We start from the raw sequence: 25,261 nt of genomic DNA on the forward strand, positions 1-25,261 counted from the left end.
GAAATATGTTTTCACTCCTGGGGACCCCTTATTCCATTCCAGTCTCAAAAGAGCTTGCTGTTAGGATAAGATAACTAGCTGTAAGAATAAATACACATTTCTATAATTTGTCTCACATGCTTTTATCACTTCACATTCTCTATTGTAAAAGGGAACCCCTGATCAGAGCCAAAAAGCTGCAGGGTTTCTCGGAAACTCTGGTTACGAAACAATTTGCCATCAAGACCTGTGAAGAGGAAAAGTTGACCAGTTGCTTATAGCAACCAATCAGATTGCTTCTTTTACTTTTTCAGAGGCATTTTCAAAAGTGAAAGAAGCTATTTGATTGGTTGCTGTGGGCAACTGGTCAACTTTTCCTCTGCACAAATTTTGATGAATGTCCCCCTTCCCTTTTGTGCCTACAGTAAATCTAGGACTGAACCTGCTGGTCTCCATTTGAAGTGGTATTCCAATGTCATATAGTCATGGCATATTGCTAGACTGATTTCTAGGGGTCCATATTCTGGAACCATTGTCATTCCTAAGTATGACAGATGTTGACAGTTTCTTTCCATAGAAATGTATTCCCAGGAACACACTGCACACACTGATGGCCGGAGGCCACTGGTTAGGGTATAAGAATAGATGCCAGTCATAGAGGTTGGATCCCCAATGATATTATTGTGATAGTATATCCTAGTGATATGCAATCACTTTACAAGATGTGAATACCCCTTTAGCCATACTAGAATGCAGTGTAGAAGAATAATAGAAAATTCACCATGAACAGCATCTGATCAGAACTGAACATAGTACTGAGCTAAAGAATTCTCACTGTACCAGAACATTACATTGTGGTGACCCAGGACAGAATATAGCATCCTGCCCATCCTGTGTGGCAGATTTTGCCTTCAGTGTCCATCTGGGGCCCACACTAGTCAGGACTCAATATATCACAATGGTTAATGTAGTTGTATTTTCTGTGTACCTATTGCTTTAAGCATGTTAAACCTTAGGAACCCTGTTGTTAGGGGAGCGTGCATGAGATGAACCATGTGACTTGTTAGCCCAATGGGAGTCCTCCAAAACTGCCCCTTACATAGTGTGGTAGGAGTTCAGTTCAAGTTCAAGTCAGTCAAGTTAGTCATACAAGTCACTAAAGTCAAGCGCGTGTTGCCATACAGCAAGTCAGTCATACACAGCAATATCAACTACAAGTCCCAGCAAGCCGATAAGCTTCCAAGGTTCACCCTGCACCTCCCTTTATACCAATCTGAGCTGTAACAGATTTTACCATCTATCCTGCCTCAGTAAATTCAGTTATCTGTAACCTTGCGTAGGAGTATTTATTGCCCCGTGCCTGGCACAGGAGAAGCTGGCTCAACCTCGGAAGGTGTATAGGACAACCACACCCTGGCGTCACAAAAAGGTTAATTTGCACATTACCCTCACCCGACACCACAACATTAACTTTTATGTTTCATTTAAGAGGCTTATGTACACAGGTGACAATGACAAAGAAGAAGCTTGCAGTACTATTTTATTAAGGTGCTGGTACCTTTGTCTGAAATGTACAGTACAGGTGTGTCAGGAAAGGGTGTTCCCAAGCGAGAGAAAGGACTCTTTTTTCAACCATGGTGCATTCAACATCATCATCCATGAGAACTACATCTTTTTTCAGAACTTTGATTGCAAAGAACTTGAAGGACCCCTTGAGTTCAGCGAGGAAAACCTAAAAAAAAAATACCTGTTTATTAATTGAATTAGCACAGTTAAAACAACAAAGTGCACAAACCAAAGAGTTATAGTCTAAACCTAACATAACATTACCTTGATGTATGTGCTATACATGCCTGTGTAGGGGAGGTCACTGAAGTCTTCATGAATTGTTACTATGGGGCTTCAGATAAAATTAATTTATTTTTTTTAACAATTGGGACCTATGGATGGAGGGTTAATTTCAAGATTTTATTTACAATTGATCACTTACGTGATCACTAGTACCCTATTTCTCCCATCCATTAACTAAGAGTTAAAACGTAACTTTTATTCTTATTTGCCTATAAGTGAATTTAAAATTCAACATGCGGTCTCTATGTGACTGTATAGTATTCCCTACTACATGTATCTACATGCTAGTATAATGCCCTGATACTTGCGGCTGCAGTCCGCTATTAGGCAATCATATTTGTTTGAAAAACGCACAGTTGTTATTTTAAAATCAAGTACACATCGCCCCCCCCCCCCAACGTTTCACCACCAACAGGGGGCTTTCTCAAGGGTTTAGGACAAATGGCCATTTTTTAAGGTTAGTTAGTGACCTATTAAAAGATGTGAAGTAATCACTGAAGTTTTACCTTTCCAAAGCTTCCTTTGCCAAGCATTTTATGCAAGACAAAGTCATCAAATTTCACTTTAATGTCGCTGCATGGTTCTTCTATCCTCAGTGTTGGCTCAGATGTAGTTTCTGTACATTTAGTTTCTTCAACTGGCGACTCCCAACAAATGCCTTGAGACTCTGGTATAAACATATTATAGACATAAGTAAGGAAACATAGTACTAAAAGCGTACCTGTCATTTAAAAAAAATATATATATATATTTTTTTATTATAATGTAGATAAGACCCTTATGTATATTTGAATAATACATTGTTTACAAAACTGTTTATATTTTTGGATGAAAATTTGCTATCTTGTTTCTACAACTATTGCAGAGACAAAATACAGGAAGGCTCCTGGCTTGTCAATCAGACTGCTGTGTTAGCCAGTGGTGTGTCACAGAGTCTCAGTGCACAGAACCCTGCTTGTCCTCACTGCACCGAGCCCTGCTTGTCCTTAGTGTACAGAGCCCTGCTTGTCCTCAGTGTACAGAGCCCTGCTTGTCCTCAGTGTACAGAGCCCTGCTTGTCCTCAGTGTACAGAGCCCTGCTGTCCTCAGTGTACAGAGCCCTGCTTGTCCTCAGTGTACAGAGCCCTGCTTGTCCTCAGTGTACAGAGCCCAGCTTGTCCTCAGTGTACAGAGCCCTGCTTGTCCTCTGTGCACAGAGCCCTGCTTGTCCTCAGTGTACAGAGCCCTGCTTGTCCTCAGTGCACAGAGCCCTGCTTGTCCTCAGTGCACAGAACCCTGCTTGTCCTCAGTGCACAGAGCCCTGCTTGTCCTCAGTGTACAGAGCCCTGCTTGTCCTCAGTGTACAGAGCCCTGCTTGTCCTCAGTGTACAGAGCCCTGCTTGTCCTCACTGTACAAAACCCTGCTTGTCCTCACTGCACCGAGCCCTGCTCATCCTCAGTGTACAGAGCCCTGCTTGTCCTCAGTGTACAGAGCCCTGCTTGTCCTCAGTGCACAGAGCCCCGCTTGTCCTCAGTGTACAGAGCCCTGCTTGTCCTCAGTGCACAGAGCCCTTTTTGTCCTCAGTGCACAGAACCCTGCTTGTCCTCAGTGCACAGAGCCCTGCTTGTCCTCAGTGTACAGAGCCCTGCTTGTCCTCAGTGTACAGAGCCCTGCTTGTCCTCAGTGTACAGAGCCCTGCTTGTCCTCAGTGTACAGAGCCATGCTTGTCCTCACTGTACAGAGCCCTGCTTGTCCTCAGTGCACAGAGTCCTGCTTGTCCTCAGTGTAAAGAGCCCTGCTTGTCCTCAGTATATAGAGCCCTGCTTGTCCTCAGTGCACAGAGCCCTGCTTGTCCTCAGTGTACAGAGCCCTGCTTGTCCTACATTATAGAAAAGTTTTTGCAAATGACAGTGCTCATTAAATGTTAATAGTAAAAGAGTATATGAATAATCATGCATTTTTTTGTTTCAAAATAAAACTGAACATTTGGAAATGAAAATGTAGGCATGTGTATTTAGTTTAAATGCAAAGTGATTGTGCCATGTGGGAACATAGCCTTACAATGGTTTTAAATAATATCACAAAGTATTGCACCTTTCTTTCCCGTTAAAACAACAGGTTGGTCTTGACTTCTGTGACCCAGTTCAACAGGTCCTTCTCTGTATATATGTTCAGAGTCTCTCTGTCGCCTATCCTAGAATCAGAACAAAAGTATACCACAAAGGTCATATTTATATCTCCCTCATAGGTTCTGTCTGTAAAACACTATGCCATGTCATTGGTGTCCAGCATCTAGCACTGGTGTCAGTTTTATTATTCTGTTATGTAAAAGCAGCATCATTTTTTAGAAGAACATTCTAGAACTAACTTTGCGGGAAACCAAGCATTTTAGGTAATTTTTTTTATATTTTTTTACATATGCAAAAGTCGTGAAACACCTGTAGGGTATTAAGGTTCACTTTACCCCTTGTTACGTTCCCTGAGGGGTCTAGTTTCCAAAATGGTATGCCATGTGTTTTTTTTTGCTGTCCTGGCACCATAGGGGCTTCCTAAATGCGGCATGCCCCCAGAGCAAAATTTCCTTCAAAAAAGCCAAATGTGACTCCTTCTCTTCTGAGACCTGTAGTGCGCCAGCAGAGAACTTTTCACCCCCATATGGGGTGTTTTCTGAATCGGGAGAAATTGGGCTTCAAATTTTTGGGGGTATTTTCTGCTATTACCCTTTTTAAAAATGTAAAACTTTAGGGAAACCAAGCATTTTAGATAAAAACATTTTTTTTTTTTACATATGCAAAAGTCGTGAATCACCTGTGGGGTATTAAGGTTCACATTACCCCTTGTTACGTTCCCCGAGGGGTCTAGTTTCCAAAATGGTATGCCATGTGGGGTTTTTTGCTGTTCTGGCACCATAGGGGCTTCCTAAAGGTGACATGCCCCCCAAAAACCATTTGACGCTCCTTCCCTTCTGAGCCCTCTACTGCGCCCGCCGAACAATTAACATAGACATATGAGGTATGTGCTTACTCGAGAGAAATTGGGTTTCAAATACAAGTAAAAATGTTCTCCTTTTTACCCCTTGCAAAAATTCAAAAATTGGGTCTACAAGAACATGCGAGTGTAAAAAATGAAGATTGTGAATTTTCTCCTTCACTTTGCTGCTATTCCTGTGAAACCCGTAAAGGGTTAAAACGCTTACTGAATGTCATTTTGAATACTTTCGGGGGTGCAGTTTTTATAATGGGGTCATTTATGGGGTATTTCTAATATGAAGACCCTTCAAATCCACTTCAAACCTGAACTGGTCCCTGAAAAAAAGCGAGTTTCAAAATTTTGTGAAAAATTGGAAAATTGCTGCGGAACTTTGAAGCCCTCTGGTGTCTTCCAAAAGTAAAAACTCATCAATTTTATGATGCAAATATAAAGTAGACATATTGTATATGTGAATAAAAAAAAAATTTTTTTGGAATATCCATTTTCCTTACAAGCAGAGAGCTTCAAAGTTAGAAAAATGCAAAATTTTCAAATTTTTCATAAAATTTTGGGATTTTTCGCCAAGAAAGGATGCAAGTTACCAAAAATTTTTACCACTAAGTTAAAGTAGAATATGTCACGAAAAAACAATCTCGGAATCAGAATGATAACTAAAAGCATTCCAGAGTTATTAATGTTTAAAGTGACAGTGGTCAGATTTGCAAAAAATGGCCGAGTCCTTAAGGTGAAAAAGGACTCAGTCCTTAAGGGGTTAAGGACCGAGGGTTTTTCCATTTTTGCATTTTCGCTTTTTTCCTCCTTGCCTTTAAAAAATCATAACTCTTTAAATTTTGCACCTAAAAATCCATATGATGGCTTATTTTTTGCGCCACCAATTCTACTTTGTAATGACATCAGTCATTTTGCCCAAAAATCTACGGCAAAACGGAAAAAAAAATCATTGTGAGACAAAATTGAATAAAACAAAACGCTGTTTTGTAAGTTTTTGGGGGCTTCCGTTTCTACGTAGTACATTTTTTGGTAAAAATGACACCTTATCTTTATTCTGTAGGTCCATACGATAAAAATTATACCCTACTTATATAGGTTAGATTTTGTCGTACTTCTGGAAAAAAATCATAACTACATGCAGGAAAATTAATACGTTTAAAATTGTCATCTTCTGACCCCTATAACTTTTTTATTTTTGCGCATATGGGGCAGTATGAGGGCTCATTTTTTGCGCCATGATCTGAAGTTTTTAGCAGTACTATTTTTGCATTGATAGGACTTATTGAATGCTTTTTATTCATTTTTTTATGATATAAAAAGTGACCAAAAATGCACTATTTTGGACTTTGGAATTTTTCTGCGCGTACGCCATTGACCATGCGGTTTAATTAACTATATATTCGGACATTTCCACACGCGGCGATACCATATATGTTTGTTAAAATTTTTATTTACACTGTGTTTTTTTTATGGGAAAAGGGGGGTGATTCAGACTTTTTAATAGGGAAGGAGTTAAATGATCTTTATTCACTTTTTTTTCACTTTTTTTTTGCAGTGTTATAGCTCCCATAGGGACCTATAACACTGCACACACTGATCTATTACATTGATCACTGGTTTCTCATAGGAAACCAGTGATCGATGATTCTGCCGCTTGACTGCTCATGCCTGGATCTCAGGCACTGAGCAGTCATTCTGCGATCGGACAGCGAAGAGGCAGGTAGGAACCCTCCTGCTTTCCTGTAAGCTGTTCGGGATGCCGTGGTTTCGCTGCGGCTATCCCGAACAGCCCACTGAGCAAACCGGCATACTTTGACTTTAGACGCGGCGTTCAAAGTTGGTTAAAGGGTTAATAGCGCGCGGCACCGCGATCAATGCCGCGCGCTATTAGCCACGGGTCCCGGACGTTGTTAGAGGCCGGGCCCGACCTGCTATGACGCGGGGCCACGCCGTGGCCCCGCGTTATAGATCGGGAGCGGACACATGACGTTCCAGTACGTCATGTGTTCTTAAGGAGTTAATAACACCTTGCCCCACAGGGTTAATACCACCAGACCCTGCTACACCGTTGCAACACCCCAGACACCACACAATGATTCCAGTGCAATGAGAGAGATCTAATATCTCCAATACTTACCTTTTACACTTCTTCCTGACTTTGCATAGCTGATCCAAGCACTGGCTTCAAACCAGGGCAGGGATCTCATAAAAAATATCACTGGGCACATCATTCAGCCTGCACTATAAAATAGAAGCCATAACATTGATGTTAACATAGGGCTAAGTGTACATCAGCCTTCGAGTCCATTCAGGATCTAAACTCAGAAAAAAATACTGCAAGCGGTAATTTTTCCTCACGCAGAGCATGAAAATCAACAGACACCACACGGAAAACCAGACAGGCCCCATAAAAATCATTGGGATCCTTCAGGATCCGTTGGTGTTCATTGTGACATTGAGTGACCAGCTCCATTGCTTGTATCTGCAACTAAGCTCCCGAGCGCAGATGTGCACATAGCCTTAGATGTACTTTGTGAAAAATGTAATGAAAAATCCTAGAAGGTCAACCCCCCCCCACAAAAAAAATAAAAATAATAACTGGGATTCTAATGTTTCTAGGGCTTAGCTAAATCGGTAAAAGGCATATGCCCCTAGTTTTCTATTGAATACCAAACATTTGGAGGTTTACCCCTTCAATCTTCTGGCAAATTATCTTGTTTTTTTGATGAAAGTCAAAGAAAATATCTCAATCTCAATTGTTGGTCACAGATATGACTGCAGTGAATTAAACTGTAATAAACAGACACCCTACTAAACAGAACTTCACTAGAGAACCTTATGGTGATCCAAGGTTACTTCTTAGGGTCTAATTTTATAGCCATATTTTGGCCTTATGAACTACCTCAAGTTAAGGATAATTTTATTTACCTGTTGTCTACTCTCTATCATTGCCAGTGCTTCTGCCATCAACTTCTGATTGACCCCGCAGAGGTTGCCCACTTTATTTTCACACTTGTGATGAACATTCATACCACATTCTTTATACAACAAAGGAAGAAACACAATTATCATTTATTGCGTAAAACTACAAGTATTATTATGGATCTTTCAACAATTTACAAGTATATGAAACATATTTATTAAAGCATCGAGGACACCTAATAAATGTATTAAGTAAAGTCCTAACAATAAGACCAAAGAGGATCCCTACAACAATATCTAACTTACAACTCCTCATAGGCACCAATAATCACAGATAATTAGAATCAGTCCACGTAGCTTTAATTATTATTATCTTTATTTATTACACACAAATGATTAGGAGTAGGACTAGACTGCCACCCCAACTACATCTAACAAACCATCCATCCAACTAATCAACCATTAGCTAGTTGTTAAAGGGGTTTTCAGATATAAATAAAAATGCAGCCTGTTAAGGTTATAAAGTAACAAAATAGAATATACTCACCTGGCAACACTCAGTTCCACCCCGATGGTTTTCTTTACGCCCCCTGAATGACATGCTTGTCCTGCTCTCCGGATGGTGTATCAAACACATTGCACTGGCTGCAATTGGCTACAGTGTGTTCAGAAGGTTATAAGAAATACAGAGAGAGCATGTCTTCCAGGGGAAATAAACCAAGACAGTGGCAGATGTGAGTGGCAGCAGTGGATTCAAAGAGCAGAGGACAGTATAGTAAGTATAGTATATTTTCTTATTTTGTAATACTAATATAGTAATTTATTTAATTTTTTTATTTATTTACCTAAGAATTAAGTAATTTAATTAGCTAGAAATTAAGTATAGTTGCATGTTTACGCCTTTTAAGGCCACTTGCACAAGGCATTTGTCACGATGCCGGCTGGCAGGTAGTGGATCCTCTGTGCCAGAGAGGGATTGGCGTGGACCGTGCTAGTGGATCGGTTCTAAGTCACTACTGGTTTTCACCAGAGCCCGCCGCAAAGCGGGATGGTCTTGCTGCGGCGGTAGTGACCAGGTCGTATCCACTAGCAACGGCTCACCTCTCTGGCTGCTGAAGATAGGCGCGGTACAAGGGAGTAGACAGAAGCAAGGTCGGACGTAGCAGAAGGTCGGGGCAGGCAGCAAGGATCGTAGTCAGGGGCAACGGCAGGAGGTCTGGAACACAGGCTAGGAACACACAAGGAAACGCTTTCACTGGCACAATGGCAACAAGATCCGGCAAGGAAGTGCAGGGGAAGTGAGGTGATATAGGGAAGTGCACAGGTGAAGACACTAATTGGAATCACTGCGCCAATCAGCGGCGCAGTGGCCCTTTAAATCGCAAAGACCCGGCGCGCGCGCGCCCTAGGGAGCGGGGCCGCGCGCGCCGGGACAGGACCGAGGGAGAGCGAGTCAGGTACGGGAGCCGGGGTGCGCATCGCGAGCGGGTGCTACCCGCATCGCGAATCGCACCCCGGCTGGAAGCGGAATCGCAGCGCCCCGGGTCAGTGGATCTGACCGGAGCGCTGCAGCGGGGAGAGTGTAGCGAGCGCTCCGGGGAGGAGCGGGGACCCGGAGCGCTCGGCGTAACAGTACCCCCCCCCTTGGGTCTCCCCCTCTTCTTAGAGCCTGAGAACCTGAGGAGCAGACTTTTGTCTAGGATGTTGTCCTCAGGTTCCCAGGATCTCTCTTCAGGACCACAACCCTCCCAGTCCACTAAAAAAAAAGTTTTCCCTCTGACCTTTTTGGAAGCTAAGATCTCTTTGACAGAGAAGATGTCCGAGGAGCCGGAAACCGGAGTGGGAGGAACAGATTTGGGAGAAAAACGGTTGAGGATGAGTGGTTTAAGAAGAGAGACGTGAAAGGCATTAGGGATACGAAGAGAAGGAGGAAGAAGAAGTTTATAAGAGACAGGATTAATTTGACACAAAATTTTGAACGGACCAAGATAGCGTGGTCCCAACTTGTAGCTAGGGACACGGAAGCGGACATATTTAGCGGAGAGCCATACCTTGTCTCCAGGGGAAAAAACGGGAGGAGCTCTTCTTTTCTTATCCGCGAACTTCTTCATGCGTGATGAAGCCTGTAAGAGAGAATTTTGGGTCTCTCTCCATATGATGGAAAGGTCACGAGAAATTTCATCCACAGCGGGCAGACCAGAGGGCAAGGGGGTAGGGAGGGGGGGAAGAGGGTGACGGCCGTACACCACGAAAAATGGGGATTTGGAGGAAGATTCAGAGACTCTGAAGTTATACGAGAATTCGGCCCATGGAAGGAGATCTGCCCAGTCATCCTGGCGGGAGGAAACAAAATGTCGCAAATAATCACCCAAGACCTGGTTAATTCTTTCTACTTGTCCATTGGACTGGGGATGATATGCAGAAGAAAAATTTAATTTAATCTTGAGTTGTTTACAGAGAGCCCTCCAGAATTTAGACACGAATTGGACGCCTCTATCCGAGACGATCTGCGTAGGCAACCCGTGAAGACGAAAAATGTGTACAAAAAATTGTTTAGCCAACTGAGGCGCTGAAGGAAGACCAGGAAGAGGGATGAAATGTGCCATTTTGGAGAATCGATCAACGACCACCCAAATAACAGTGTTGCCACGGGAAGGGGGTAAATCAGTAATAAAATCCATACCAATCAGAGACCAAGGCTGTTCGGGGACAGGCAGGGGATGAAGAAAACCAGCGGGCTTCTGGCGAGGAGTCTTATCCCGGGCACAGATAGTGCAGGCTCGCACAAAGTCCACAACATCCGTCTCCAGAGTCGGCCACCAATAGAAGCGGGAGATGAGTTGCACAGATTTCTTGATGCCCACATGACCTGCGAGATGGGAGGAGTGACCCCATTTGAGGATTCCGAGGCGTTGGCGTGGAGAAACAAAGGTCTTTCCTGGAGGAGTTTGCCTGATGGAGGCAGGAGAAGTGGAGATCAGGCAGTCAGGTGGAATGATGTGTTGCGGAGAGAGTTCAACTTCAGAGGCATCCGAGGAACGAGAGAGAGCATCGGCCCTAATGTTCTTATCGGCAGGACGAAAGTGAATCTCAAAATTAAATCGGGCAAAGAACAGAGACCACCGGGCCTGGCGAGGATTCAGCCGTTGGGCAGACTGGAGGTAGGAGAGGTTCTTGTGGTCGGTGTAAATAATAACTGGAAATCTTGATCCCTCCAGCAGATGCCTCCATTCCTCAAGTGCTAATTTAATGGCTAGAAGCTCCCGATCCCCGATGGAGTAGTTCCTCTCCGCCGGAGAGAAGGTCCTAGAAAAAAAACCACAAGTGACAGCATGCCCGGAAGAATTTTTTTGTAGAAGAACAGCTCCAGCTCCCACTGAGGAGGCATCAACCTCCAATAGGAAGGGTTTGGAAGGGTCAGGTCTGGAGAGCACGGGAGCCGAAGAAAAGGCAGACTTGAGTCGTTTAAAGGCGTCTTCCGCTTGAGGAGGCCAAGACTTGGGATCGGCATTTTTTTTGGTTAAAGCCACGATAGGAGCCACAACGGTGGAAAAATGTGGAATAAATTGCCTGTAATAATTGGCGAACCCCAAAAAGCGTTGGATAGCACGGAGTCCGGAGGGGCGTGGCCAATCTAAGATGGCAGAGAGTTTGTCTGGATCCATTTGTAGTCCCTGGCCAGAGACCAAATATCCTAGAAAAGGAAGAGATTGGCATTCAAACAGACATTTCTCAATTTTGGCATAGAGTTGATTGTCACGAAGTCTCTGAAGAACCATATGGACATGCTGGCGGTGTTCTTCTAGATTGGCAGAAAAAATTAGGATATCGTCCAGATATACAACAACACAGGAGTACAACAGATCACGAAAAATTTCATTAACAAAGTCTTGGAAGACAGCAGGGGCGTTGCACAGGCCAAAGGGCATGACCAGATACTCAAAGTGTCCATCTCTGGTGTTAAATGCCGTTTTCCACTCATCCCCCTCTCTGATGCGGATGAGGTTATAGGCGCCTCTTAAGTCCAATTTAGTAAAGATGTGGGCACCTTGGAGGCGATCAAAGAGTTCAGAGATGAGGGGTAGGGGGTAGCGGTTCTTAACCGTGATTTTATTAAGACCGCGGTAGTCAATGCAAGGACGTAGGGAGCCATCTTTTTTGGACACAAAGAAAAATCCGGCTCCGGCAGGAGAGGAGGATTTACGGATAAAGCCCTTTTTTAAATTTTCCTGGACGTATTCAGACATGGCAAGAGTCTCTGGGGCAGAGAGAGGATAAATTCTGCCCCGGGGTGGAGTAGTACCCGGGAGGAGGTCGATAGGACAATCATAAGGCCTGTGAGGAGGTAGAGTCTCAGCTTGTTTTTTGCAGAAAACATCCGCGAAGTCCATATAGGCCTTAGGGAGACCGGTTACTGGAGGAACCACAGAGTCACGGCAAGGGTTACTGGGAACCGGTTTTAGACAGTCCTTGGAACAAGAGGGCCCCCAACTCTTGATCTCCCCAGTGGACCAATCCAGGGTTGGGGAATGAAGTTGAAGCCAGGGAAGTCCAAGGAGAATTTCCGAGGTGCAATTGGGGAGGACCAAAAGTTCAATCCTCTCGTGATGAGATCCGATGCTCATAAGAAGGGGCTCCGTGCGGAAACGTATGGTACAGTCCAACCTTTCATTGTTTACACAATTGATGTAAAGGGGTCTGGCGAGACTGGTCACTGGGATGTTGAACCTGTTGACGAGAGAGGCCAAAATAAAATTTCCTGCAGATCCAGAGTCCAAGAAGGCCACAGTAGAGAAGGAGAAGGCAGAGGCAGACATCCGCACAGGCACAGTAAGACGTGGAGAAGCAGAGTAGACATCAAGGACTGTCTCACCCTTGTGCGGAGTCAGCGTACGTCTTTCCAGGCGGGGAGGACGGATAGGACAATCCCTCAGGAAGTGTTCGGTACTAGCACAGTACAGGCAGAGGTTCTCCATGCGGCGTCGTGTCCTCTCTTGAGGTGTCAGGCGAGACCGGTCGACCTGCATAGCCTCCACAGCGGGAGACACAGGAACAGATTGCAGGGGACCAGAGGAGAGAGGAGCCGAGGAGAAGAAACGCCTCGTGCGAACAGAGTCCATATCTTGGCGGAGCTCCTGACGCCTTTCGGAAAAACGCATGTCAATGCGAGTGGCTAGGTGAATAAGTTCATGTAGATTAGCAGGAATTTCTCGTGCGGCCAGAACATCTTTAATGTTGCTGGATAGGCCTTTTTTAAAGGTCGCGCAGAGGGCCTCATTATTCCAGGATAATTCTGAAGCAAGAGTACGGAATTGTACGGCATACTCGCCAACGGAAGAATTACCCTGGACCAGGTTCAACAGGGCAGTCTCAGCAGAAGAGGCTCGGGCAGGTTCCTCAAAGACACTTCGGATTTCCGAGAAGAAGGAGTGTACAGAGGCAGTGACGGGGTCATTGCGGTCCCAGAGCGGTGTGGCCCAAGACAGGGCTTTTCCAGACAGAAGGCTGACTACGAAAGCCACCTTAGACCTTTCAGTGGGAAACAGGTCCGACATCATCTCCAGATGCAGGGAACATTGGGAAAGAAAGCCACGGCAAAACTTAGAGTCCCCATCAAATTTATCCGGCAAGGATAGGCGTAGACCAGGAGCGGCCACTCGCTGCGGAGGAGGTGCAGGAGCTGGCGGAGGAGATGACTGCTGAAGCTGTGGTAGTAACTGCTGTAGCATAACGGTCAGTTGAGACAGCTGTTGGCCTTGTTGCGCTATCTGTTGTGACTGCTGGGCGACCACCGTGGTAAGGTCAGCGACAACTGGCAGAGGAACTTCTGCGGGATCCATGGCCGGATCTACTGTCACGATGCCGGCTGGCAGGTAGTGGATCCTCTGTGCCAGAGAGGGATTGGCGTGGACCGTGCTAGTGGATCGGTTCTAAGTCACTACTGGTTTTCACCAGAGCCCGCCGCAAAGCGGGATGGTCTTGCTGCGGCGGTAGTGACCAGGTCGTATCCACTAGCAACGGCTCACCTCTCTGGCTGCTGAAGATAGGCGCGGTACAAGGGAGTAGACAGAAGCAAGGTCGGACGTAGCAGAAGGTCGGGGCAGGCAGCAAGGATCGTAGTCAGGGGCAACGGCAGGAGGTCTGGAACACAGGCTAGGAACACACAAGGAAACTCTTTCACTGGCACAATGGCAACAAGATCCGGCAAGGAAGTGCAGGGGAAGTGAGGTGATATAGGGAAGTGCACAGGTGAAGACACTAATTGGAATCACTGCGCCAATCAGCGGCGCAGTGGCCCTTTAAATCGCAAAGACCCGGCGCGCGCGCGCCCTAGGGAGCGGGGCCGCGCGCGCCGGGACAGGACCGAGGGAGAGCGAGTCAGGTACGGGAGCCGGGGTGCGCATCGCGAGCGGGCGCTACCCGCATCGCGAATCGCACCCCGGCTGGAAGCGGAATCGCAGCGCCCCGGGTCAGTGGATCTGACCGGAGCGCTGCAGCGGGGAGAGTGTAGCGAGCGCTCCGGGGAGGAGCGGGGACCCGGAGCGCTCGGCGTAACAGCATTGTTTATGGAGTGTTCCGATACCTAATTACCAGGTGCCGTAGTATAAAGGTTGTCATAAGGCTATAGGATAGGGCCACATGTGCCATATTTTGCTGTGTATTTGCTGCTGCATATTATGCTGACCCTACTCTTAGAATGTATTTGTGATAGCTAAGTCCTGTTTGGGTTTCCTGGGTTAACATGTCTAATGTATCACATTGTTTTTTCACTGCTACCAATGCTTCCAAAGTTACAGCTACCAAGGATGTTCAAGGGTTAATGTTTCTGAGCTGCCACTAATGGTGGGAATATGTAGTGGTGCATGAGAATTGGATGAAATGAACTTCCTTCAGACAAGCTTCTGCTCTAAAAATCAGTTCTGAGGGAGAAGTCTGGGGGAAGTCAGAGGGCTGGAATCTGTTTAAATTATTCGGTGTCCTGGCTAGGCCACAGAAGTGTAAGGATGTCTCTGTCACAGCAGATGCAGTTGGCCAACGTGAAGAGGCTAACAGCCACAGCATTTTACCAGTAGAACTGGAGAATTACCAGCATACATGTGCAACCATTGGCCACTGGACAGGTGAAACTCGAAAAATTAGAATATCGTGCAAAAGTAGTGCAGCTAATTACCACATGCGTTTTTGCTGTGAATGACCACAATCACAGTGTAAATGGTGCGTTTTACTGCGACTATGCAATTTTTGCAAATTGGGATAAAATGCACAATTTTTACTGTCTTTTTTTAATAATATATTTCAAATTATTAATTATTTTGGAAGCAAAACTTTAAAATACACTTTCAAGGGAAATCCATACAATTCCCAACAGTAGAAATAACAAGCAGAAGTTACTCTCTAAGCCTGTAAGATTAGTAATTGTTTCTTGAAATGCTAATAAAAACCTCAGAATAGCAGAGACCACAGGGGGTACTTCTCAGACAGTATAAAATAGCTTTAGTGCTATACATAGAATCACTGCTCTTCTCTACTGTTGTCAATAAGACTCCTGGACTTACCTGCGCACTTTAATCCTTGCTTTGCCAAGCCCCACAGAAGAGTTCCGCAGTGTTCACAGAAGGTTGGACTTTTATAATTGTAAACCTTAAATCTGTGTGGCATGTCTATCTTGAATCTCTCTTTGTGGAGCTGCAAAGAAATGGGTCATTGGAATCAAATAAGTATTCCTATTTTTCAACTTTATTTTATTTATTTTTTTACAAAAATACATAATAGAAGTTCTGCAGCTCGAACTACAGCAGAGCCATTATAGCTGCATGAAATGCTGACAACATTGATATGTGTGATGCATAAATAAACTATGTTACACTGTAGGTGCACATGATACACTACTCAAAAAAATAAAGGGAACACTAAGATAACACATCCTAGTTCTGAATGAATGAACTAATCGTATGAAATACTTTCGTCTTTACATAGCTGAATGTGCTGACAACAAAATCACACAAAACGTATCAATGGAAATCAAATTTATCAACCCATGGAGGTCTGGATATGGAGTCACACTCACAATCAACTGATCTAACTTTTATGTAATGTCCTTAAAACAAGTCAAAATGAATCTCAGTAGTGTGTGTGGCCTCCACGTGCCTGTATGACCTCCCAACAATGCCTGGATATGCTCCTGATGAGATGGCGGATGGTCTCCTGAGGGATGTCCTCCCAGACCTGGACTGAAGCATCCGCCAGCTCCTGGACAGTCTGTGGTGGATTGAGCGAGACATGATGTCCCAGATGTGCTCAATCGGATAAAGGGTATTCCAGGAAAAAACTTTCTTTTTTTTTAATATCAACTGGCTCCAGAAAGTTAAACAGATTTGCAAATTACATCTATTAACATTTTTTAATCCTTCCAATAATTATCAGCTGCTGATGTTGAGTTGTTCTTTTATGTCTGGCAACAGTGCTGCTCTCTGCTGACATCTCTGCTTGTCTCAGGAACTGCACAGAGTCGAAGAGATTTGCTATGGGGATTTGCTTCTACTATGGACAGTTCCCGAGACAGGTGTCATCTGAGAGCACTTAGACAGAAACGAACAACTCAACTTCAGCAGCTCATAAGTACTGAAAGGATTAAGATTTGTTAATAGAAGTAATTTACAAATCTGTTTAATTTCCTGGAGCCAGTTGAGATATATATATATATATATATATATATATATATATATATATATAAAAAGTTTTTTCCTGGATAACCCCTTTAAGGTCTGGGGAACGGACGGGCTGCTGGGTTGTTGCCCTCCTATGGCCTCCTCCATGTCTCCTGATGTACTGGCCTGTCTCCTGGTAGCACCTCCATGCTCTGGACACTATGCTGACAGACACAGCAAACCTTCTTGCCACAGCTCGCATTAATGTGCCATCCTTTATTAACTGCACTACCTGAGCCACTTGTGTGGGTTGTAGACTCCGTCTCATGCTACCACTAGAGTGAAAGCACCTCCAGCATTCAAAAGTGACCAAAACATCGGCCAGGAAGCATAGGAACTAAGAAGTGGTCTGTGGTCACCACCTACAGAACCCCTCCTTTATTGGTGGTGTCTTGCTAATTGCCTATAATTTCCACCTGTTGTCTGTTCCATTTGCACAACAGCATGTGAAATTGATTGTCAATCAGTGTTGCTTCCTGAGTGGACAGTGTGATTTCACAGAAGTGTCATTGACTTGGAGTTACATTGTGTTGTTTAAGTGTTACCTTTATTTTTTTTTAGCAGTGTATTGAATATTTACTTACTACACAACATATAAGCATCTGTACCTCTAGAAGAGAAACAATAAGAAGCAAGATCTGTTTTGTGTATCCTATTCCACCCCTTACTGTATGGGGGGTACAACAGTTGGATAAATATCTACCACCTTGTTGATCTCTTCCTAAAGTTACTCTCTGGTCTACTGGGACCATTTCACAACTTGGTCTGTGCCTACTTGCTTCTGAAAATAAAACATCAAAGTTACAAACCCATTCTATAAATAAAGTCTGATTTATTTTTTAAAGTCATCATCACCATATGCAGGAGAACTTCACTCTCTATTTGATGCCTTTTGTGATACAAGTCAAAGCTTGAAGTATAGATGGAAGGTACAACGTGTATCTCATGGGTACACTAACTAGACTTGAAACACTTTTCAAGTGAAAGAGAATTGAAGGGGGTTATGTATAAATCAGAAGGGAAACACGAGCAAAAAGGTATTGAAATGACTTATCTCCCAGTAACATCTTTTATATCTTCTTAACATGAGCAATACAGGTAACATAAAAATGCAGTCAGGTAATTACAATGTGCAGCATATGTAGCAGTGCACCAAGAAAAAAAAGATAACAAACATAAATACATAAATACATTTCCATCACAGAAAACGTCTACAAGAGGCTCCTGAATGGAAAATCTCACTAGTCATACCAAGAATTGTATCACTAAAGGATGTATCACTAGTTTAATATGTAGGCTGAACTGCCAAAAATCCAAAAATGTCCAAAAATGCTAATGTAAAAGAGAATTTTAGCAACCTGACAACAGAAGACTAGTGTTTTCGCAAATAAAGCGCTATATATTCGCAATTACGAATATATATATTTTTTTCACAGTACACATCACAGTGATCACTCCTCTCTGCTTCCAGCTTGTGTGGTGTAAAGAAGGCTCTAATACTGCTTTGTGAGACTGGCGTGCGAATTTTCGCATATGCAAATTTTCGCATTTGCGAAAATAAAACGTGAATATTCCGAATATGCGAATTTGAATATGGCCTATGCCGCTCAACACTATAGATGACAATGAGAAAAGTCAAGTGTCTATTTAGAGGTGAAGGAAAAAAATAAATAAGTGGAGAAATTATGAAGTTTAGTAGATATACGCACCACTGTTTCTTTGCTGTTGACTGCAGATCCTGTGCACTTCGCAATGACTTTGTCAATACATTTCTTGTGAATAGCTGCATTGCACTCTAAATATTTAAAACAGGGAAAATAAATAAAATGTATGTTGACTGTTTTTCAGAGCAATCATGTAAAACCTAAAATACTTACCTCTGCATTGATATCCTTGCTTGTTTAGGCCCCTAAATATTAAGGAAAAATATCAATAAATAGATGTTTACTAGTTTAACAGTTTAAATGGAACCTGTCACCTGTTTCATGCTGAAAAACCCTGGGCAGCATGAAACAGATAGAGGCAGCGGGATGCTGGGGTGCTATGATTTACTGTAAAACACTTAGGATATTAGGATATTAGGGTGGGAGTGTGCTTCCTCCGCTGCTGTTTCCATCCCCTCCAGCTTTAAGTGACATGTCGTTCTCTATAATGATAGTGTCCTGGCATCCCACTGTCTGTATCCGTTTCATGCTGCTTGTGGTTTAGGCAGCATGAAATAAGAGACAGATTCCCGTTAATAATAGTCACATGGTGATATAGAAATGAATGTAGTTGCAGTAAATCTCGTTAAAGTGTTTCCCAAACTTAAATATTTATCCCCTATCCTGATGATCCAGCCGGTGACCCTGATAACTAGGGTTATATATTAGTGCATAATACGCATTTCTTATTACCAGCAAGGGAATGTAAATCAAACAATAGATGAGGTCTGTAGCCAAGAGGTATAGTAATCTTAGATTGGTGGGTTTGAGGGGTAAATGATGCAGCATATACCCAATGCCATCAGAACTTCCTAACTGTGAAAGCCAGTGATGCCGGTGAACATTCAAGGTGCCAAAATGAGAAAATGGACTGCCGCACTCAACTAAAGACATCCAAATGAGGTAATGGAGTAAATACATTATTGCAAATGTATTAGTCCCTGTAACTTGGAACAGTAACAATCATCAAGCACAGTGTAACAACATCCAAAATGGGCTTGAAAATGTATAAAAATATAGATGTTTTTTCTGTATGATACCCGTATGCATGGCATGTATATGGGTATAATGGAGGAATTTTTTTTCTCGTGCAATATTCTCAAGCCAATTTTGGATGCTGTTACATTGCATTGGAAGAGCATTCAAGGTAGACAAAAATAATATATCACTGGAGTATGTCTAAGGGCAAAGAGCACCTGAGATGATATGCTTATGCTGGGGAAACTTTCCCAAAAGCCAAACTGTATAAAAAGGAACTATTATAAATGACATAATGGTGTCAGATTGAGCATGTGAGGCTATTTTTTTTTCTTTAGCATACAAACAGGAACATTTGTCAGGACTACTGAAATGCTCTAACACTTCAAATGTTAGAACCTTTAGGGTTAAAAGATTCTGACAGATTCTTTGTTGTTTCTTGTTGCTGGGTTACACCCGGCTGTCTGGACTGGTCAGCTGACCCTGATTGGTGCACCTGTTCTGGCTCCATATGAGCGGCAGTCTACTCCAAATCCTTGCCTGCTAAAGAGCTCTGTGTACTCCTAGCTAGCATTTATATCCTATCTGTTATATCTGGCATTTTGACCCTTTGGCTCCGCTCTCCGAGCTCCTGGCTTTGCGAATTGGCTCATCTGTAACCTCTTGGTATCAACTTGGATTGTGAACAGCGACTTATTGTGTGTATGTTTAGTTATTTTTCTGTTAGTCTGAGTGATTCCATTCTGTGTCCCGACCTCCGTCTGCATTATAGTTTATTATCTTAACTGGACTGCCCTCACTTATTGTAAGTAGGGACCATCACCGTGGTTATGTACCCACTGTTACGCCTAGCGCTCCGGGTCCCCGCTCCTCCCCGGAGCGCTCACGGCGCCTTTCTCCCTGCAGCTCCCCGGTCAGCGCTGACCGGGAGCACTGCCCTGTCATGGCCGTTGGGGATGCGATTCGCACAGCGGGACGCGCCCGCTCGCGAATCGCATCCCAGGTCACTTACCCGTTCCCGTCTCCTGCGGTCATGTGCTGGCGCGCGCGGCTCCGCTCTCTAGGGCGCGCGCGCGCCAGCTCCCTGAGACTTAAAGGGCCAGTGCACCAATGATTGGTGCCTGGCCCAATTAGCTTAATTGGTTCCCATCTGTTTCCTGGCTATATCTAGTCTCCTCCCTTGCACTTCCTTGCCGGATCTTGTTGCCCTTGAGGCTAGTGAAAGCGTTTTTGTGTGTTTATACCCTGTGTACCAGAACTTTGCTATCTCCCCTGACTACGAACCTTGCCGCCTGCCCCCGACCTTCTGCTACGTCCGACTTTGCTTCTGCCTACTCCCTTGTACCTCGCCTATCTTCAGCAGCCAGAGAGGTGAGCCGTTGCTAGTGGATACGACCTGGTCACTACCGCCGCAGCAAGACCATCCCGCTTTGCGGCGGGCTCTGGTGAAAACCAGTAGTGACTTAGAACCGGTCCACTAGCACGGTCCTCGCTATCCCTCTCTGGCACAGAGGATCCACCTCCTACCAGCCGGGATCGTGACAGTAGATCCGGCCATGGATCCCGCTGAAGTTCCTCTGCCTGTTGTCGCCGACCTCCCCACACTGGTCGCCCAGCAAGCCCGACAGATTGCCCAACAAGATCACCAGCTGTCGTACTTGACCACCATGACTCAGCAACTCCAGTCGCAGCTACAGCAGATTCAGTCTCAGCTACAGCAGCAGCAACCATCTCCTCCGCCAGCTCCTGCACCTCTTCCGCAGCGAGTGGCCACTCCTAGCCTTCGCCTGTCTTTGCCGGACAAATTTAATGGGGACTCTAAGTTTTGCCGTGGCTTTCTTTCCCAATGTTCCCTGCATCTGGAGATGATGTCGGATCAGTTTCCTACTGAAAGGTCTAAGGTGGCTTTCGTAGTCAGCCTTCTGTCTGGAAAAGCCCTGTCATGGGCCACACCGCTCTGGGACCGCGATGACCCCGTCACTGCCTCTGTACACTCCTTCTTCTCGGAAATTCGAAGTGTCTTTGAGGAACCTGCCCGAGCCTCTTCTGCTGAGACTGCCCTGCTGAACCTGGTCCAGGGTAATTCCTCCGTTGGCGAGTACGCCATACAATTCCGTACTCTTGCTTCTGAACTATCCTGGAATAATGAGGCTCTCTGCGCGACCTTTAAAAAAGGCCTATCCAGCAACATTAAGGATGTTCTGGCCGCACGAGAGACTCCTGCTAACCTGCATGAACTCATTCATCTAGCCACTCGCATTGACATGCGTTTTTCTGAGAGGCATCAAGAGCTCCGCCAGGAAAAGGACTTAGATCTCTGGACACCTCTCCCACAGTCCCCACTGCAATCTGCGCCTAGGCCTCCCGCCGAGGAGGCCATGCAAGTGGATCGGTCTCGCCTGACCCTGGAAGAGAGGAATCGCCGTAAGGAAGAGAATCTTTGTCTGTACTGTGCCAGTACTGAACATTTTTTGGTGGATTGCCCAATCCGTCCTCCACGTCTGGGAAACGCACGCTCGCACTCAGCTCTCGTGGGTGTGGCGTCTCTTGATGCCAAGTCGGCTTCTCCACGTCTCACGGTACCTGTTCGGATTTCCACTTCAGCCAGCTCTCCCCTCTCAGCCGTGGCCTGTCTGGACTCTGGAGCTTCTGGGAATTTTATTCGGGAGTCCTTTGTGAATAAATTCCATATTCCGGTGACCCGTCTTGTCAAGCCACTCCACATTTCCGCGGTCAACGGAGCCAGGTTGGACTGTACCATACGTTTCCGCACGGAGCCCCTTCTTATGAGCATCGGATCTCATCACGAGAGGATTGAACTTTTGGTCCTCCCCAATTTCACCTCGGAAATTCTCCTTGGACTTCCCTGGCTTCAACTTCATTCCCCAACCCTGGATTGGTCCACTGGGGAGATCAAGAGTTGGGGGTCCTCTTGTGCCAAGAACTGTCTAAAACCGGTTCCCAGTAACCCTTGCCGTAACTCTGTGGTTCCTCCTGTATCCGGTCCCCCTAAGGTCATTAAGGACTCTGCCTGCCACAGGAAATGCCCCTCCCCCCCTCCCAGTTCCATCAGGCAAGCTTCTGTGTCCCCTCATGGCCCTCGTCCTGGTGTCACACTGCCCCGTGCCAGGTCTCGCCCTCTGCCCTCTCTCCCCATTCCTACCCCTGCGGTTCTGCCTGCCGTTGAGGAATCCCTCCATCCTTTCCCGGTGTCCTCATCCCAGGGGAGGCAGTTACCCGATAAAGAGAAGGGGAGACCTAAGGGGGGGGGTACTGTTACGCCTAGCGCTCCGGGTCCCCGCTCCTCCCCGGAGCGCTCACGGCGCCTTTCTCCCTGCAGCTCCCCGGTCAGCGCTGACCGGGAGCACTGCCCTGTCATGGCCGTTGGGGATGCGATTCGCACAGCGGGACGCGCCCGCTCGCGAATCGCATCCCAGGTCACTTACCCGTTCCCGTCTCCTGCGGTCATGTGCTGGCGCGCGCGGCTCCGCTCTCTAGGGCGCGCGCGCGCCAGCTCCCTGAGACTTAAAGGGCCAGTGCACCAATGATTGGTGCCTGGCCCAATTAGCTTAATTGGTTCCCATCTGTTTCCTGGCTATATCTAGTCTCCTCCCTTGCACTTCCTTGCCGGATCTTGTTGCCCTTGAGCCTAGTGAAAGCGTTTTTGTGTGTTTATACCCTGTGTACCAGAACTTTGCTATCTCCCCTGACTACGAACCTTGCCGCCTGCCCCCGACCTTCTGCTACGTCCGACTTTGCTTCTGCCTACTCCCTTGTACCTCGCCTATCTTCAGCAGCCAGAGAGGTGAGCCGTTGCTAGTGGATACGACCTGGTCACTACCGCCGCAGCAAGACCATCCCGCTTTGCGGCGGGCTCTGGTGAAAACCAGTAGTGACTTAGAACCGGTCCACTAGCACGGTCCTCGCTATCCCTCTCTGGCACAGAGGATCCACCTCCTACCAGCCGGGATCGTGACACCCACTAATTAGGGCAGGTACGTAAGTAGGCAGGGATATGGGGAGTGGGCGAGAATAGTGTGCACTCCTTCCCTGCCCAGACATGACATTATAGCAGGCCCACCTACCTGCATTTACAATAGCAATGACGGCTTTAGTAGAGCAAATGCAGGGATTAACACATTTAGTACAGTCCCTTGCCAATAGGGTTCAAGCTCAGGAAACAGCTAATGTTCAGGCTTTTCTGGTGACTGAAAGAAATTTGTTGTTTTCAGGGAGAGTTTTAAGCTTTATTTTCACCTAAGACCCCAGTCAACTAGAACAGAAGTTCAGAGAGTAGGAGTTGTCATGTCATTGCTGCAAGGGGATCCCCAGGAGTGGGCATTCTCTTTACCTCTCTCTGCTCATTAATTAAGTTCTGTGGATGTTTTATTTTCTTCTAGGTGTCTTCTTTATGATGAACATGACCGTGCAGCCTTTGGTGAGTCTCAGCTGGTTCATCTTAAGCAGCGGCAAAGAACGGCTGAGGGGTACTGTACAGATTTTCAAAAATGGTGTACTGTCTCTGGTTGGAATGATCCGGCCCTTAGATGTCAGTTCAGACTAGGATTATCTGACACCATTAAGGATATCCTGTGAGCTATCCATCACCAGACTCCTCAGAACAGGCCATGACTTTAGCAGTAAGACTTGACAGGCATTTGAGAGAGAAGACGTGAATTGTCCGTTTCTTCTGTTTCTCATTCTCCTTCCTCCATGTTGTCTTCTTTACCTATCTCTCATGTCCTTTCTGAGGAATCTATGCAGATAGGAAAATTGTCATCCCAGGAGAGAAAATCTATCCGGAAGAAGAACAACTCATGCATCTTTTGTGGAGAGAAGAGACATCGAATACAGAATTGCTCCAAGCCGGTAAATGCCAGCGCCTAAGTGATAATCGGGGAAATCATTCAGGCGCACAGGTATCTCTGAAAATGTCTTCTAAACTCATGTTACCAGTCCAAATATTTTTTCTTGAAAAGAGTATTTCTGGTAATGCATTTGTTGATTCAAGTTCTGCTGCAAATTTTGTTGATCTGAATTTTATTAAGTCCTTGAATGTCCCTTAAAAATTGTTAGAAAATCCCTTACCTATTGCTGGAGTGGATTTCACCTTTGTCTGGGGGTTGTGTTTATTACTCTACTCCAGCGGTGGGATTACTCCTGTGGGTCATTGCATTTTGAAACATTTTTTGTTTTGAAAAATTTGTCAATGAATGTGATTTTGAGTTTACCTTGGTTGACAGAACATAATCCTATCTTTGATTGGTACTCCGGGGGAACTCATCAGGTTGGGTTCTGATTGTATTAACAAATGTATTGCCACTTGTGTTGCAACTCTTGGTGTGGCCCAAAGTAATCTACCTGAATTTATTTCTGATTTTTGTGCCATTTTATTCTGAGGAGGCCTCCTCTGCTTTACCCCCACACTGAGATTATGACTGTGCTATTGAACATGTAGCTGATGCCAAGTATCCTAAGGGCAGAATTTATAATTTGTCAGGTCCCAAAAGGGAAGCTATAAAGGATTATATTCAGTCAAGTTTACAAAAACGTCATATATGTCCTTCTGTATCTCCTATGGAGGAGGGTTAAAGGAGAAGTCCAGTGGGGAAAAACGTATCCCCTATCCTAAGGATAGGGGATAAGTTTCAGATCACTGGGGTCCGAATGCTGGGGCCCCCCGCGATCTCCTGTACGGGGCCCTGACAGCCTGCGGGAAGGGGGCGTTTTGACCACCGCACGAAGTGGCGGTTAACACACCCCCTCAATACAACTCTATCGCTGCCTTGGCAATCTCCAGCTCTGCCATAGTGATGTATTGAGGGGGGCGTGTCTGTTCTAATCCAGAGACTGTTCTTCCAGAAGGTGTGGTTATTTCTGCAGTGTCTGCAGATTTACCTTCTCTAGTATTGAACAATCAAGGCTTAGTTCTTCCAGAAATTCCTAGAGGCAAGATCTTTGTACCTAGTCAGTTTTGCCTCCGTATTATTGAACAGTGTCATTGTTCCCCATTAGCAGGTCATCCTGGCATTTGGGGTACATGGATATTGCTTCAAAGAAAATTCTGGTGGCCAACTCTCAACAGGGATGTAAAGGTTTTTGTTGCTTCTTGTAAAATTTGTGCTTGAGTAAAAACTCCTTGGACACATCCCGCAGGA

At 45.2% G+C, this 25,261-nt stretch overlaps 1 protein-coding gene across 5 annotated transcripts in view; it reads right to left on the reverse strand.

Moving 5' to 3' along the window:
* Window positions 1-25,261, reverse strand: part of PRKCQ (protein kinase C theta) — a 257,684-nt gene that overhangs the window by 44,813 nt on the left and 187,610 nt on the right. For all 5 annotated transcript variants that reach the window (XM_056573244.1, XM_056573243.1, XM_056573242.1 and 2 more), the window contains 7 exons: window positions 18,300-18,331; window positions 18,132-18,217; window positions 15,271-15,400; window positions 7,721-7,830; window positions 3,905-4,004; window positions 2,337-2,497; window positions 1,538-1,711 (listed from right to left, as the gene is read on the reverse strand). In XM_056573244.1, the coding sequence (XP_056429219.1) occupies window positions 1,538-1,711; window positions 2,337-2,497; window positions 3,905-4,004; window positions 7,721-7,830; window positions 15,271-15,400; window positions 18,132-18,217; window positions 18,300-18,331 (793 nt within the window). The remainder of the gene's footprint in view (window positions 1-1,537; window positions 1,712-2,336; window positions 2,498-3,904; window positions 4,005-7,720; window positions 7,831-15,270; window positions 15,401-18,131; window positions 18,218-18,299; window positions 18,332-25,261) is intronic.

This window comes from Hyla sarda, chromosome 4 (assembly GCF_029499605.1).
Source record: "Hyla sarda isolate aHylSar1 chromosome 4, aHylSar1.hap1, whole genome shotgun sequence".
Taxonomy (NCBI): Eukaryota; Metazoa; Chordata; class Amphibia; order Anura; family Hylidae; genus Hyla; species Hyla sarda.